Below are 17,437 nucleotides of genomic sequence, written 5' to 3'. Positions count from 1 at the left end.
CGACTCTTGATCTCTAGGTCAAGCCCCATGTTTGGGTGTAGAAGTTACTTAAAATAAAAAAAAGAAACTTAAAAAAAAGTTATTAAGGGCACCTGGGTGGCTCAGTCAATTAAGCATCCAACTCTTGTATCGGCTCAGGTCCTGATCTCATGGTCATGAGATTGAGCCCTGCAACAGGCCTGTACTGAGGAGCCTGCTTGGGATTCTTTCTCTTTCTCGTTCTCTTTCTCTCTCTCTTTCTCTTTCTCTCTCTCTCTCTCTCTCTCCAAAATAAAAAAACTTAAATTTTTTAAAAAGTTATTGGAAAAGTGATTCCAGTTGTTAAACAGCAATAATAAAATTTAAAGGAATGTTAGCTGAAAAAGTTTAAATGCCTAAAATGTTCCAAATACTTTACTGGCTTTGGAGGATACAACAAAGGGTACGACTGCCCAGAAGGGTAGATAAACACGTAGACAATACTACCACAATATGATGATTTTCTAGAGATAATTACATATGCATTTACATAGATAGACTGAACAATAAAATAGTTGGGATGAGGAGGTTATAATCCCAGAGGATTTCTCCCAGAGGGTTTCTTTTAAGAAGCACCATCTGATGAAAATACTTAAGTGCTGATGCAGCGTAAGATTGGTTGGGATACGCAGCAGGAAATGAAGCTAGAAAGGCAAATCAATGACAGATATTACAATCTTGTATACCATGCTCGGGAGCTCAACCTTTATTCAATAAACAGGACTTTATTCACTGGAGAGGTCTTAATTTTTATGTTTTAAAAAACATACTGAAATAATGTTAGCAGCATTAGGGAGAACAGACCAATTTGTCATAATTCATGAGAGAAAAGACATGGGCTTCTAAACTATAGTGACATAAACTGGAAAAAGGACAGATTTTAGAGACAATTCAAAGACTGGACATGAGGAACGACGAAGAGTTAGATCAAAGTTGAGACAATGATAGTTTCTGGCTTAGATTCCAGAAAGAGCATGCCACATACAAAGTAAAGTATATAGAGAAGAAGCCAGGTTTCAGTAGGCAGAAATTGATTTCAAAGATGTACAAGAAAAACCAGAGAAAAAATGTGTTAGAGACATCAAAAAGGGAGAATTTCAATTAAAAAAAAAAAGGCTACCAACATCAAATACTATGGAGGTGACATGGAAAGAAAAGATTAGGCCACTGAGTTTAACAAGTAGGTCACTAGGTTATCAGAGAGATCTTACTCAACAAAGGATAAATGAAAGGAAAAGAATGCCTGCTGAAGTAAATCTGTGGGATGTGGAAACCCATGCTAGTAAAACCTTACACCAGCAGTTCATAAACTTTTTGGTCTCTGGCTCTCTTATCCTCTCAAAGTTAAAAGAGCTTTTGTTTATGTAAGTCTTACCTAGCAAGAAATAAATTGCTATATTAGAAATAAAAACAGCTAAAATTTAAATGTATGTTAGTTCATTTAAAAAATAAAGCAGATCACATTTTCATATAAATACTTTTAAAACCTGTATTTTTCAAATCAAAAGTAATTTTGTGTGAAGAGTAGCACTTGCTATTTTTGCAAAACCTCTAATATCTGGCTTAACAGAAGACATCTGGATCGTCATATCTACTTCTGCATTCAATTTGTTGCAGTATGTTGGTTTAGTTCAAGAATATAAAGGAAATCTGGACTCCCACAAATATATAGTTGAAAAGGGAGGAGTAGTTTAATATTAATAGCCTTTTCAGATAATTATAGATATTCTTCTTTGATACTACATAAAAACACAAGTAGTTATTTCTCAAAGGTTAGTTGCATGTGATATCTAAAACTTTATCAACAAACTTTTCAGAGTAGTCCTTTAAAATCCATTGGTTTCTTTTGTACTTTAAATGGATTATCTATGCATGGTTTTGTAACATCACACATTGGTTATCTGAATATACTAGTTCACTGACTTACACAGATCTTCCAAACATCAACAAATTTCATGATAAATTATCAGAAGTTACATTCATTAGTATCACCACCTGATTTCATCCTTAAAGTACTGGGATCAACAGTGGTTACATGTTTTCAAAAATTCTAATTTTCACTTGAAAGCTCAATTTTTATCATTGGCAACAAACACTATCAATTGTCTTCCTTGAAGTGACAAACTCACTGTGTTCATTTTTGAGAAAATAGATGCTACATATCCAAGTCTGAATAACCACAGTTTGCCAAGCATTCTTTCAAGTAAAAACGATCCTCCATGAAAAAAGCAGCTAGTTCTGCTTGCAAATTAAATAACTACACAAATGCTTCCCCTTGAATCAACCAATGTACTCTAAGTATGCACCAGAAGGGCTTTACTTTACTTCCCAGTTCATCAAATACGTTAAAAAAGACATGAGACTTCCTAAAATTCATAACTTTTACTGCTTCATCAAGGGAATATATGCTTAAGTGAAACTGGCATTGTTTTTACTTCACACGCATGGTAGTGAATATTACGATGAATACAGATAGCAACTTGGTGCCACTGCTTTGATTCATGCTAAGAGTCCAGCAGTTTTACCCATCCTTGCCTCTGTACCACCACCGCAAAGGTTAATACAGCAAAAAAGACAAATAACATCTTAATATGACTGTGAAAATAGTTTGGACCTCACAGAGTCCCTTAAAGGGTCTCAGGGACCCCCCCAGGGTTATTCAGATCACACTCTGAAAACCACTACTCTAAATTATCCAAACACTAATCACTTTAAGAATTTCCTTGTAGGGGCGCCTGGGTGGCTCAGTCAGTTGAGCGTCCGACTTCGGCTCAGGTCACGATCTCGCGGTCCGCGAGTTCGAGCCCCGCGTCGGGCTCTGGGCTGATGGCTTGGAGCCTGGAGCCTGTTTCTGATTCTGTGTCTCCCTCTCTCTCTCTGCCCCTCCCCCGTTCATGCTCTGTCTCTCTCTGTCCCAAAAATAAATAAACGTTAAAAAAAAAAAAAAATTTCCTTGTAAACAATGAAGCCCCTTGAGTACTCTAACCCAAGATATAAGGAGGAAAACCAACCAACCAACCTCCTAGAATAAGGAGTCTCTCTGAACAAGAACTCAGTGGTAGCTGGAAAGGCTCCTCAGACAGGTAGGGAGGCTTGGGAACTCTGAATTTCTGAAAAATGAACTGACTTTTATGGTCCTCAATTTTTTTCTCCCATTCCTACACCAAGAGTAGTAGAATCTGTGACAAATTTCAAATTAGAAGACAGAAAGCAAATATGACAACAATACTGAAAAGATTTTTATCAGATAATTGGGGTTTATTTTAGATTTCTTCAGAATATAAATCATAGCAATTTACTTCCATTTTATAGAAGCTGAAATAATTAATCTTTTTAACAACAGTCAGATCCTGACCATATTACGGTGTTCAGAAATACCTAGCGCAGCCCTTGTATAAAACGAGACACTCAGTAAACACTGCTGAACGTCAAAGTAGTTGAAATGAGTTAAGAACACAGTTCACCAGAAACCTAGTATAACTCTTTCTTCTAAAATCTTTTTCATTGTTCCATAAAATAACATCTCTCAAAAACGTTAAGAGAGCTATTACAACTTATCCTGAGAAAATATAACATTACCTGTTATACTTTAAATTCTACCTAAAAGTTTGCTATGGACTTGGGTGTTTTATATGCTTTCATTTAGGTCACACTTCAAAATCAAAACAAATAGCTCTATCATTCTCATTTTTTAGTATGTGCCACCTGAGTTAGGCAGTAATTTCCATTCCTATATGAAGTGGCAAGAAGATACTACTCTAATTCAATCATCATACACTGACTGCACTACCCTTCACACACTATACTAAATATTTCACTTTCTCTGATGCTTTAGATTGGTTCTTAATTTCTTAAAGTTTCTTAGGTTTATATGTGAGACACTTATTGCCTTATAAGTACTTGATGAAGATATAAAGATGAAGGAGACTGTTTAGTGCCTTTCACAGTAATTTGTCACCACAACTTTTTCTTTTTTAAATGTTTCCTGTCAGTTTGACATTTATCACTGCTTCTCTCACAAAAGTACAATGCAGAAAACTTCAAGTGCTTGAACTATCCAGTTATTTAGATTCTGGATAAAAAAAGAGATTTATCAAACTTAAACTAATTAAGGTCAGCAAGCACAAAACCGAAATCCAAACACAGAAATGGCATAAATTTAAAGGCTATAACTGATCAAAATTTAGGAACTAAAGCTACTTCATATGTTTCATTTTAAAATACTACTATGATTATAACCTCATTTCACTGCATAGTTATTCTGCAGAAAAACATGACCTACCAAGGATATAGCCAAAGAAAATGGGTCTTCTGTTGAAATATAAAAGATTTGAACTCAGAATCTTAAAAGATAAAATTGTCAGTAAAGACTCTGGAGGGAGACCATGGGCTCCGCCTTCTCTGGAGGTTTAAAAAAAAAAGACTTCAAATGTCTGGAATGCCTTAGACTTGGCCTCACATTTGGCGACTTCGAGACAGAATCAGTTCAAAGGTCAGTCTGACCCAAGCAATTCAAGTCCCGTAGGTCAGTCACGCAGACAAGTCATTAGCAAACTGCATTTTCAGCTCTGCTGCTATCCAGTCCCTGCTTTGATAATCGCCAACCTTACCCCTGAAATTACCCTAAGTGCTAATTAACATGTCAGTTGTAGAGAATTATTTCTTCCAACTCCTGAAACTTCTGCTTCTCTCTAGTGTTCTGCAACCCTTTAATCCTGTTTTTCTAACATTACCAGAGAGGGAAGTATTTTGTGGTGCAATCAATATCTACCCTATTAACAATTCCCTGTTCCACTGTTCTATCCAAACAGGGATTCCACTCTGAATTTCAGAAAGTGGTTGGAAAATAACAGGTAACAGAGAAATTAGAGCTCTTAGATTTAATTTAGGGCCAAAATCAAAAGAGAAGATACAATTCAGAGAGAGGAAGGAAGAAGCTGAGAGGGTCGTAGTGTAGAACACTTACTTTTAGGAACAGAGTGTCCCTTAGACTTCTGGTGAGTTGCCCAGAGCCTCTTCAGTTTCAATCCAAATGACAATGCTTCTCTGAGTCCTCCTCAAGTAATGTTTCCACCACTAAAAATTGGATCTACAAGAGCTCAGATGTACTGGTAAAAAATATCAGGGGCCCCCTTGTGGGCCTCAAACCTCTTTTAAACTAGGCCCACTTCTCTGTCCTGGGCCAACTCCCCTGTGCACTATATTCCTTCTTCTTCCAGGTGCCAGGTATTCAGCCTGTTTCTTCTCTTCTGAGCTGCCACCACCTACTCTATTTCTCAGGGTTCCTCTAACCCCAAGACTGGCTGTGGAGTAGGACAACAGCTTCCCCCCTTCCTTGCTGTCCCTGCAAATAAACATATAGGCTCTTCTAGTTTCAGTATTTTTTCTAATGGCTACAAGAAAATAGAAAGGGAACAACAAAAAGCAACAATATCGTACCAGAGATTAAGATTATAACAAATGTCTCCACTTTAAAGTTCCTGCCTCCAAAAACCACATTTTCTAAAAACTGCTTGAGTGTTTTAAGAAGTACAAAGCATTAACACAGATATACAAATATATATTCTAAACCAAATCCAACCTGATAAAAGACATAAAGATACTCTGCTTTTCAAATACTTAAATCACGGGTCCAAAAACTGTTGCCACATTTACTTTAGCAAATAAGTGCTTTTTTACTTTTCAGAATGGTCTGTTATATCCCCTTAAATTTAGATGTTTGAAAGTTTGCTTTTTAAAGGATATCATGAAAAATGCTCAACACATTTTATCCAATGTAAATGACAATATACAAAACACATATTATGATTCACAGAAAGACATGTCAGAAGCAACTAGCTTCACAAAGCAAATCATAAACTTTTAAGTTATTGCCAACTATCTCTGTCTCTACATTTTAAAATTTTAGTAAGTTGTTATAAATGGCATTCAAAAATCTAGTATCTAATTTTCAGAAATTTAACTTCTACAGAATACATAAATCTAATGTCACTATAGAGGTCTTCTTTAAAACAACAGTATATCACATTAGTATACTTATACTCTTGTGATAATTTAGTTTCTAACAGACTTTGTAACATCAAAATACATGATATCTAAATATTAGGCTATAACTCACATGATTATAATAAATTCAAAGACTATCTTGCTACAAAGGCAAAGGAACTCTAAAGTGTTGGCAGATCAACAATGTCAGACTTTGAATTTCCTGTATGACTTTCTTTATCCACTTAATTCACTTAAGTGGTTTTTTGAAAGACTGAGTTATTATACTGTAAGACTACAATAAAATAAAGACTGAAAATAGGCAGAGATCATTTTATCTCATTTGTAGAGTCTAATAGATTGCCATTTAATCAAACTAAAAATATTCAGATACTTTCAGTAAAAATGTGTCCCTGTGACTGGGCTCACCTCCAACTATTTATAAAATATTAGAGAATTAGAATAAACATACTAAACAAAACCTTGATCTAACCTTTCCAGACTCTAAATAAAAAAGGAAGTTTAACCTATTGTGTATTCTATAATCAGATACTTTTTTTTTTTTGAGGAATGAAATTAAATTCCATCTTTTGCTCCTACAGAGGATTTCATGGCTTTTCTTTGATTCCAACACACTAACACAACAATGCAGCCAACATTAATATACCCAGACTAGGCGGGGGGGGGGGGGGGGGGGGGGGGGGCGGGCAGGAGTATAGGCGGAGGAGGGGGGGGGGGGGGGGGGGGGGGGGGGGGGGCATTACACCCAGCGATACGAATTAAATCGCAGTTGCTAATGCCTCCCTTAAATAATTTATTCTCTCTTGGCAGCATATAACGTTACAGCCTCTTCAATTACCCCTCACCGCAAACCATAGCAAGGGTCGCAATCAATCTGACCCAATTCCTATAGCGGCCACCACCTCAGTCTCGCCTGCTCCCGCGGGGTCTGCGAGTGTCACGGGAGGGGGCGGCAGCCGCAGGGGCGTCCTCTGCGCCGCAACCCGGGCGCCCCACGGCGCGCGGGGCAGGCCCGGGACTCACCGGGTGGAGGTGCCCTTCCGCACATCGCACATCATGCACTTGAAGGCCTCGGCGCTGTTCCGGAAGGTGCAGACGCTACAGTCCCAGTAACCCTCATCCGAGGACGGCTTCGGCTGCCGCTTCGGCCTGCAGGACACAACCCGGACACGACGCGGCGCGGGGTCACCAGCAGGCCGCGCCCGGCGCCCGGGCCCCGCGGCCGCCCCCGCCCCGCCCCCCGCCCCAATTCCGCGACCCCCGCCCCGCGGGCCCCCGGCGCGCCGCGCTCCAGCTAGGAGTGGGAGGGGAGTCAGGAAGGGGGAGGGCGCGGGCGCGGCCGCAGTCGTCGTCGCCGCCGCCTCTCTGACACCCCGGGCTGCCGCTCCGGCCGCCGCCATCGCGGCTCCATTGTGGGGCGGCCGGCGCCGGCCCCTCACGCGGCAGTGCTCGCGCAGCAGCGGCGCCAGCGCCGCCCCCGTTCTGGCCCCGCTGCCCGGGCGGCGAGCGAGACGGCCGCCCGAAGCCCGCCGCGAGGGCCCCGCCGCCTGCACAGTCCGGGCCCGGGGGCCCGGGCGCTGTTACCTGGTGGGGCTCTTCTTGTCTCCCATGGCTTGGCTACAGATGCACGCGGAGAGTCGCCGCCGCGGCCGCTCTGTTTGTCAATAAGGAGGATAATAAGCCGGGCGGAAGCGGGCGGGGGAGGAGGGAAGAGGGGGCGGGGAAGGCCGCACCGCCGAGCTCCGGAGCCGCCGCCGGATCCCACGCAGCCTCCAGCTGTCGGGGAAACTCCTGCCTGGGTGCACGTGACCCGAGCCGGCCAACCAGCAGCGGCGCCGGAGACTTCAAACGCGGCCAGCGCGGCCCAGCACCCGCGGCGAGTTCGCGGGCGGGCGGCGTGGGGGTGGTCGCTGCAGCCTCGGGCGCTGCAGCCTCGGGCGCCGCCGCCTCTCCGCTCTTCGCGCTTCCCTTCCGCATCCTTGGCTGTTGGTGGCTGCCACGCGCTGCAGGGCCACTCTGACTGGGGGATGCTCAGTCATCCCGCGGGACGTGTGCTCCCGGGTGGAGCCGGCGTTGGGAGGTCAGCCCGGTTCGGGAGCAGTGCCCGGTCGCGGTCTCCAGGTAGAACCGCTTTTCCGGCCTCGACCGTCCTTGACTGCTCAGGCTCAGCTCGAGAGACACCTGGGGGAAGGCGGGAACCAATATTGAGCGCCATTGCTAGGTGCCTTAAAATACTAATTTTCTGTACGCAAATCTCTACCAAGTAGGTACTGTCGCCCTTAATTTAGAGGAAACGAAACCGAGGCTCAAGAGAGGGTAGGTGACTTCCTCTGTATTATATAATTAGAGGATGACAAAGCCAGGAGGAATTTAACCCTGGTTTTAATTCCAAATGCACTCTTTTGGCCTCCCAGGACTCAACAGTAGCCGCTTAAAATAAAACAACTCATAAGCCCTTTTCTTTTTTCGATAACGAGTTTACATAGTCCCTGAATGTTGTCTGTTGAGTAAGAAACGAACACTTTTCCACCAAGTCTCGTTTCCTCGACACACTAGATAGATGCCCTCATCTCGTACTAGACCCTAGCAACACCAATCTAACTGGTTTCCTAAACTCCAGCCCCACTTCCCCAATCGACTCAGTAATCCACAACCAGATACGAAATAAAATACTGATAATATTAGGCCACCACTCTGATCAAGTACCTTGCTAAGGCTCTCAGACTCCATAGCTTGGCATTCAAGGATTTCCACTCTTTCTCCCTACCTCCTCATCCTACTTCCTATCAGAAAAGCGGCCTCCTGGCAAAGACAGCAGATAAAATTAATTTATTTGTTCCTTCACCCACATGGCTTACTTCTGCATAAAATACTTTCCTCTTCTGTTTCTAACCAGTCTTTCTAGGTTCACAGCAAGTCCAAATTCCTGTAAAATAATAACCTCAATAACTGAAAGAATGTTAAGGTACTTAACATATTAAAGAAATAGTAATGTCAAAATTCCCAGTTCCCAGCCTACTTTCCCTGTTCCTTCACTAATGGATCTTGGAAATTGTAGTTAATTTCTGTAATTTTCAACTTCTCCATCCGCAAAATGATATCTGTATTTATGAAGTTGTGTGATTAATAACAACATAACATTTTAGCACTGTTTGGCAGGCACTTTGCAAATCTCTTCACACCAATGCATTTTCTTAAAGGACTCAAAGTATTAGGCAAATGTTCTTATCAACTAGCCTATCCATTTGAAAGACAAAGAATTTAGGGCCCAGGTTAAATGGTTTTTCCTTAACGAAAAGGCCAGAATTAGAGCTCAGATATCTTACTGTCTTTTACCAGACCGTGATTTCTGATTAACCAAATCACTCCAATTTACAGCAGTCCCTGAACTCACTGCACCATCTGTACTTTTTGAAAAGTGTCGCTTCTCCAGACTCCAACCTCAAATCAGAAACCATGAGGAATATGATTGAGAAAAGTGAACAAGGGGAGTTCTAAGGCCTAGTCTTCAATCTCTAGGTAATGCAATGGGTAACCTTAGGTAAGTCACTTCCTATTTTCCATCTATAAAATAAAGCAGTTAAAAACTGTTGTCTTAACTAAGGTCCCTTCCAAGTCTAAGGCATTGTGGGTTTTTTTTTTTTTTAAATGTTTATTTATTTTGAGAGAGAGAACACAAATGGGGGAGGAGCAGAAAGAGAGGGGGACAGAGGATCTGAAGAGGGCTCTGTGCTAATAGCAGAGTGTGATGCAGGGGCTCAAACTCACAAACACTTAATCAACTGAGCCACCCCGGTGCCCCAGACATGGTGATGTTTCAAAATTCCTTGACTGGATGGATCATCAAGGAGAATGGCAAGAACTGGTTTACTTGCACAAGTGTTGGCAACAACTTATTTTTAAATCAAAAGAAAACCAAATCTGGGACTCTCAAACTCTCCCATGCTGCAAGTTACCATTTCACTAGAATCTAACCTCCGCCCCTGGAAAGTAAACTCCACTTCTGAATCATATACTTAAGAAGGCAGGAACTTTTATTTGTTGCCTTCATCACTGCATATTAAGCCCCTAGAATAGTCTGACACATAGTTGGTACTCAGTAAATGTTGTGAGAATGAATACATTCACCTGGGTCACGATTCTTGGACGAGTGATATTTTCATACAGGATTTACAGTCTGTTCAGCATATTGTGTACACAGAGGATGGTCAATCAATGCTGAAATTTACAACACCCCTTCAAACTGAACTTTACAACTCTGCAAAGTACTGCAGTCATTTTAGAAGAACTAGGAACCCAGTTTCTGTGGAGTACAAAAGCACACACGCTTGCACTAAACCAGCTGCCTCCCATTTATTAGTTCTTGTTTATAGAAAAACCCCCTTCCTGTAGCAGGTTTCCATAGAGAGAGTGATACTGAAGCCAATCCTCCTACTTCACCCAAAAATCATACCTTTTCCTTAAAGTGTTTCCTACTAATCTGAAAGAGTGGCCAGTGGAGAATATGAAGATCCTTGTCACCAGAGTCACCCAGATTCTTACCCATTTGGGTGTCTTCAATACATTAACAGAGTTCAATACTTTGGATATGCAATTCACTAGGGACACTTGTAAAATGACACAAACTCTTTAACAATAGTTTTAACAATTTAAAAATAAAGTGTTGAAATTGTCTTTAATAGCCTTAAGTTTTTAAATGTTTACTTATTTATTTTGAGAGAGCAAGAAAGCGTGAGTATGTGTGTGTGCAAGAGCAAACAGCAGAGAGAGAGGAGAGAGGGAATCATGCAGGCTCCACACTGACAGCAAGGCTCAATCCCACGAACTGAACTACGAGATCATGACCTGAGGATCAAGAGTTGGATGTTCAACCGACTGAGTCACCCAGGCAACCCTAAGGTGTTGAAATTTTCTAATGATTTCCTTTTTAAAAATTAAAATAATCCCTAGGTCATTGATATAATAATATTCATTTCCATTCTAATATGCTTTCTAGAATGGCAGAGACTGGAAAAGTTACTGAAACTGTGCATGGGATCCTGTACACAGATGAATAGTAATACTACTCTCTGTTGAGGTGGATGAAGGGATAGGGAGACCCTGTCTTAGATCAAGAGATTGACTGTGGGATCCCGGAGACCCCAGGCGGTTCTGATTAGCCCTGAGTTTCTAACAAGGAAGCAAACATAATAATAAAAGCTATGTATTAAAGTTTTCTATATAGTTATTTGACGGTAGAAGCTAATACCTGAAGTAAGACTGGAATGTGAGAGAAACAGTGTAACTGAGGAAGAAATGAGCTTCAAATCTTCTCTGGCAAAATTCAACATGAAGGATAACGGTAATAAATTGCAACTGTAAAACCAATCACATTTTAAGATTGATTTTTTGCTTTTTTTTTTTTAGCTGGTTAGTGTTTTGTTTTTGCAAAGCAGAGATACCTTTCCTGATTTTATTCATTATAAAAGTTATATGTTACCACTGTATTAGTTTCTATAGCACCAAAATAAAATACCACAGACTGGGTGACTTTCACAAAAGAAATTTATTTCTTCATAATTCTAGAGGCTACATTCTGAAATTTAGGTGTCAGCAGGCTTGGCTTCTCCTGAGGCCTCTCTCATTGGCTTGTAGATAGCCATTTTCTCTCTGTCCCCACTTGGTCTTCTCTTTGTGTGAGTCTGTGTCCTAATTCTTATAAAGACAGAGTCCTATTAGATTAGGACCTACCCTAATGACCTCCTTTTATCTTAATTATCTCTTTGAAGACCCTATCTCCAAATAGTCACATTCTGAAGTACTGAGGAGTTAAGACTTCAACATGAATTTGCAGGGGGGACTAAAACAATTAAGCCCATAATACTAGCATAAAGAGGTGAGCAAAGATTTTTTTTTAAGTTTTTATTTTAATGTTTATTTATTTTTGAGAGAGAAAGAGTGCAAGCTCACAAACTGTGAGATCATGACCTGAGCCAAAGTCGGACACTCAACCAACTGAGCCACCCAGATTCCCCCAAAGATTTTTTAAATTAACGTTTCCAGTGTATTCTTGTAACATTACTAGTACAGATTCATAGTCCTCATCTGAAAGTTTTAAGGCTGGATATCTTTCATTAGAAAGACATTTGGGGATTTTCAAAAGGCATTATATGGTACAAACACTGCATAATTACATAACCCTCCAAGTGGGCTCTCAAGTAGTATCCCATAATCAAATGCATTAATATTTCTGCAAAATATATAAATATTTGTGCCGTGTGGGAAAATAAAGTCCATAAATCACCTCACCTCAGTACTACTTAGGCTGTACTGCTAAATGATTATAGGTCAGGTAAAATATGAAAATGTTTTCAATTTTCAGTGCTTTTTAGATTACGGATTATGAAAAAGCATTGTGCATCTGTAAGAACTTGAGAACAAATTAAGATTGAAAAGATTAAAATTAAAAAGTTGAAGTCCACAGTTTTTTTCTTTTCTTTCCCCCCTTTTTGATAAATGTATTCTTTAACCCTGTCCCCTATATCCCCCCATCCCTCCTCACTCATGTCCCCTCCAGTAACCATCAGTTTGCTCTCTACAGTTAAGAGTTTGTTTCTTGGTTTCTCTCTCTCTTTTTTTTTTTCTTTGCTCATTTGTTTTGTTTCTTAAATTCCACATATGACTGAAATCATATGGTATTTGTCTTTCTCTGACAGGCTTATTTCACTTAGCATTATATGCTCTAGCTCCATTCATGCTGTTACAAATGGCAAGATTTCATTCTTTTTATAGCTGAGTAATATTCCTGTGTGTGTGTGTGTGTGTGTGTGTGTGTGTGTGTGTGTGTGTGTGTATCACCTCTTTTTATCCATTCATCTGTCGATGGACACTTGGGCTGCTTTTTTTGTATTTTGGGAGTAAAGACTCAGTAGTGTGATTTGTGGATTATAGGGTAGTTCTATTTTTAACTTTTTGAGGAACCTTCGTATTGTTTTCCATGGTGGCTGCACCAGTTTACATTCCCACCAAAAGTGCATGAGGGTTCCTTTTTCTCCACATCCTCGCCAACACGTGTTGTCTGTGTTTTTTATTTTAACCACTCTGACATATATGGGATGATATCGCATTGTAGTTTTGATTTGCATTTCCCTAATGATAAGAGATGTTAAGCACCTTTTCATGTGTCTGTTGGCCATCTGAATGTCTTCTTTGGGGAAATGTCTGTTCATACTCAGTTTTAAATTGTATTACTTGTTTTTTGGTGTTGAGTTGTATCAGTTCTTTATGTATTTTGGATACTGACCCTTTTTGTATAGGTGATTTGCAAATATCTTCTGCCATTCAGTAGGTTGCTTTTTATTTTTTTTGGTTGTTTACTATGCAGAAAGTTTTTATTTTGATGTGGTTTATTTTTTCTCAATAGCTTATTTTTGCTTTAATTTCCCTTTCCTCTGGGATCCTATCTAGAAAAATGTTGCTATGGTTGATGTTACACAGATTACTGCCTATGCTCTCTTTAAAGATTTTTATGGTTGCAGACCCACACTTAGTTTCTAAATCCATTTTGAGTTGTGTATGGTGAAAGGAAACTCCAGTTTCATTCTTTTGCATGTGGCTGTCCAGTGTTCCCGATACCATTTGTTGAAAAGACTGTCTTTTTCCTATTGTATAGTGATTCCTACTTTGTCAAAGATTAATTGACCATATAATTGGGTTTATTTCTGGGTTTTCTGATCTGTTGATCTGTGTGTGTCTATTTTTATGCCAGTACCATACTGTTTTAATTACTACTGCTTTATAATGTAACTTTAAATCTGGAATTGTGATACCTCCAATTTTGTTTTTCTTCTTCGAGATTGCTTTAGCTATTTGAGGTCGCTTGTGGTTCCATGTAAATTTTAGGATTGTTTGTTCTACTTCTATGAAAAATGTTGTTGGTATTTTGAGAGGGATTGCATTAAACCTGTAGCATCTGTAGATTGCTTTGGGTAGTGTAGACATTTAACAATTTAACAGTATAGATGCATTTATTTATTTTTCCAACCCATGAACATGGATTGTCTTTCCATTTCCTTTCATCATCTTGAATTTCCTTCATCAGTATTTTATAGCTTTCAGAAAACATCCACACTTTTTAACACAGCAATTCCACATTGGGGAATATATCCTAAAGATACACCCTGAAATGCATAAAAAGCTTTTACATGAAGACAGTCATTGCAGTTATTTTAACAAATATTGAAAATAACCTGAATGCCTATAAGAAGAGGAATAGTTACATAAATTATGATCTTACCAAAGGATTGAATTTTAAGCAGTCATTAGAAACTATCTTGAGGATGTGAATAGACATTTTTCCAAAGAATACATGCAGCTAGCCAAAAGATACATAAAAAGATGCTCAACATTACTAATCATCATGGAAATGCAAATCAGAACCACAGTGAGATATCACCCCACACCTGTTAGAATAGCTATTATCAAAAAGACAAGAGTGATCCCTATCAACATAACACCAGCATTCCTCACAGAACTAGAACAAACAATCCTAAAATTTGTACGGAACCAGAAAAGACCCCAAATAGCCAAAGCAATCTTGAAAAAGAACCAAAGCTGGAGGCATCACAATCCCAGACTTCAACCTATATTACAAAGCTGTAATCATCAAGACAGTATGGTACTGGCACAGAAACAGATACACTCAGATCAATGTAACAGAATAGAAAACCCAGAAATGGACCCACAAATGTGTGGCCAACTATTCTTTGACAAAGCAGGAAAGAATGTCCAATGGAATGAAGACAGTCTCTTCAGCAAATGGTGCTGGGAAAACTGGAGAGCAACATGCAGAAAAATGAACCTGGGCCACTCTCTTACACCAAACACAAAAGTAAACTCAAAATGGATGAAAGACCTAAACATAAGACAGGAAGCCATCAAAATCCTCGAAGAGAAAGCAGGCAAAAACCTGTTTGACTTTGGCTGCAGCAACTTCTTATTCAACACATCTCCAGAGGCAAGGGAAGCAAAAGCAAAAATGAACTATTGGGACCTCATCAAAATAAAAATCTTCTGCACAGCGAAGGAAACAATCAGCAAAACTCAAAGGCAACCAACAGAATGGGAGAAGATACTTGCAAATGACCTATCAGATAAAGGGTTAGTATCCAAAATCTGTAGAGAACTTAAACTCAACACCCAAAAAACAAATAATCCAGTGAAGAAATGGGCAAAAGACATGAAAGACACTTCTCCAAAGAAGACATCCAGATGGCCAACCGACACATGAGAAAATGCTCAACGTCACTCATCATCAGGGAAATACAAATCAAAACCACAATGAGATACCACCTCACACCTGTCAGAATGGCTAACATTAACAATGCAGACAACAACAGATGTTGGCAAGGTTGCAGAGAAAGAGGATCTGTTTTGTACTGCTGGTGGGAATGCAAACTGGTGTAGCCACTCTGGAAAACAGTATGGAGGTTCCTCCAAAAATTAAAAATAGTATTACCCTACAACCCAGCAATTGTACTACTAGGTGTTTATCCAAGGGATACAGGTATGCTGTTTCAAAGGGACACATGCACCCCAATGTTTATAGCAGCACTATCAACAATAGCCAAAGTATGGAAAGAACCCAAATGTCCATCGATGGATGAATGGATAAAGAAGATATGGTATATATATACAATGGAGCATTACTCAGTGATCAAAAAGAATGAAATTTTGCCATTTGCAACTACGTGGATGGAACTGGAGGGTATTATGCTAAACGAAATTAGTCAGAGAAAGACAAATATCATATGGCTTCACTCATGTAGAATATAAGATACAAAACAGATGAACGTAAGATAAGGGAAGCAAAAATAATATAAAAACAGGAAAGAGGACAAAACATAAGAGACTCTTAAATGTAGAGAAAAAAAGGTTGCTGGAGGGGTTGTGGTGGGGGGGAATGGGCTAAATGGGTAAGGGGCATTAAGGAATCTACTCCTAAAATCATTGTTGCACTATATGCTAACGAACTTGGATATAAATTTAAAAATAAATTAATTAATAAAAAAAAAGGCAAGAAGTAAATCCTGGTGAGAATATGTAGAAAAGGGAACCCTGTGTACTGACAGTGGGAATGTAAATTGGTGCAGCCACTATGGAAAACAGTATCAAGGTTCCTCAAAAAATTAAAAATAGGTGTCGCCTGGGTGGCTCAGTCAGTTAAGCGTCCGACCTCAGCTCAGGTCATGATCTCACTGTTGGTGGGTTTGAACCGCGCTGCGCTGACAGCTCAGAGCCTGGAACCTGCTTCAGATTCTGTGGCTCCCTCTCTCTCTCTGTCTCTCACTTGCACTCTGTCTCTCTCTGTCTCTTGAAAATAAATAAATGTGAAAAAAAATTTATGTTAAAAATAGAACTAGCACATAATCCAGCAATTCCACTTCTGGATATTTATCTGAAAAGAATGAAAACTCTAACTCACAAAGACATTTGCACCCCCATGTTCATTGCAACATTATTTACAATAGCCAAGATGTTAGCAACAACCTAAATATCCACTGACATATGAATGGATAAAGAAGATGACACACACACACACACACACACACACACACACATGCATACATACACATATACACACATAAAGGAATATTTCATACAAGCACACACCAAGTGACCAAATAACTGTCACACTGACTGCTCTGACAACTCAGTATCCACACAAATGCTCCTACAAATGTTTGAGCATCTATACAATAACAAGATAGCTCTCTGCCCCCTAGATGCAACTATTCTGTGTACAAAGACATTCTCACCCTTCCCTAAGAATGAGGAGACACAGTACCCCAACAGTCATGGTGCTCATTTCTGGGCATCAATAACATCATCTATATCTATGCTATTTTAGTTACTCTTTAAATTTAGTCACAGCCTTACCTGAATTTCTGTTACTTAAACACTAAATGTTACAGTTAACCTCCAACAAAACTTGTATTAAGTAATATAAGGAGAAAAAGAAGAAAATAGTTCATATTTACAAATATATATTCACACATGCAAGCACACGTAGCAAGCAGTAAACAATGTGTATATAGTGCTACAATGCTCATTTCTGTAACTGGGCATGGCGCCATAGTTAGTATTCACAACTTTTATCCATTAACCATTCTACATTCTATGTTTCCTTTTTCCGTAGGCACTTAGCCAATCTAAATTCTTTACCTGGTGAGGTGACCCAAACCTTCATTCCTGAATGCTCAGTGATACTGCCTTGGTTGGTTGCTGAAATTTCCAGTAACTTTATTACTGGACATTGAAGTACTAAGAGGTGATCTCAGGACTATCCTGGGTTGAGTACTATGTTTCAACAGTTGATCAGTTAATCAACCCAGTTTTTCCTTTGTAATCATAATCAATCTTCTCATCCAATAAA

The 17,437-nt window shown here is 39.7% G+C and overlaps 1 protein-coding gene across 11 annotated transcripts in view; it reads right to left on the bottom strand.

Moving 5' to 3' along the window:
* The window catches only part of YAF2 (YY1 associated factor 2), a 77,199-nt gene extending 69,406 nt beyond the window's left edge, over window positions 1-7,793 (bottom strand). For 8 of the 11 annotated variants that reach the window (XR_008419701.1, XR_008419700.1, XR_002080822.2 and 5 more), the window contains exons 1-3: window positions 7,609-7,793; window positions 7,048-7,173; window positions 4,985-5,362 (exon numbers count right to left, since the gene is read on the bottom strand). Coding sequence is in view for 3 of the 11 variants with exons in the window: in XM_019452470.2 (XP_019308015.1) it covers window positions 7,048-7,173; window positions 7,609-7,634 (152 nt within the window). In the remaining 8 variants the exon portion in view is untranslated. Of the gene's footprint in view, window positions 1-4,984; window positions 5,363-7,047; window positions 7,174-7,608 lie in introns of those variants that run through there. The other 3 variants (XM_019452470.2, XM_019452475.2, XM_019452474.2) reach the window with 2 other exon arrangements.
* Window positions 7,794-17,437: the final 9,644 nt, after the last annotated feature.

Source organism: Panthera pardus, unplaced genomic scaffold, assembly GCF_024362965.1.
Source record: "Panthera pardus isolate Hobbes unplaced genomic scaffold, ASM2436296v1 HiC_scaffold_6, whole genome shotgun sequence".
Taxonomy (NCBI): domain Eukaryota; kingdom Metazoa; phylum Chordata; class Mammalia; order Carnivora; family Felidae; genus Panthera; species Panthera pardus.
Note: the sequence above shows the minus strand (reverse complement) of the source record. Positions and strands in the feature narration are given on the sequence as shown.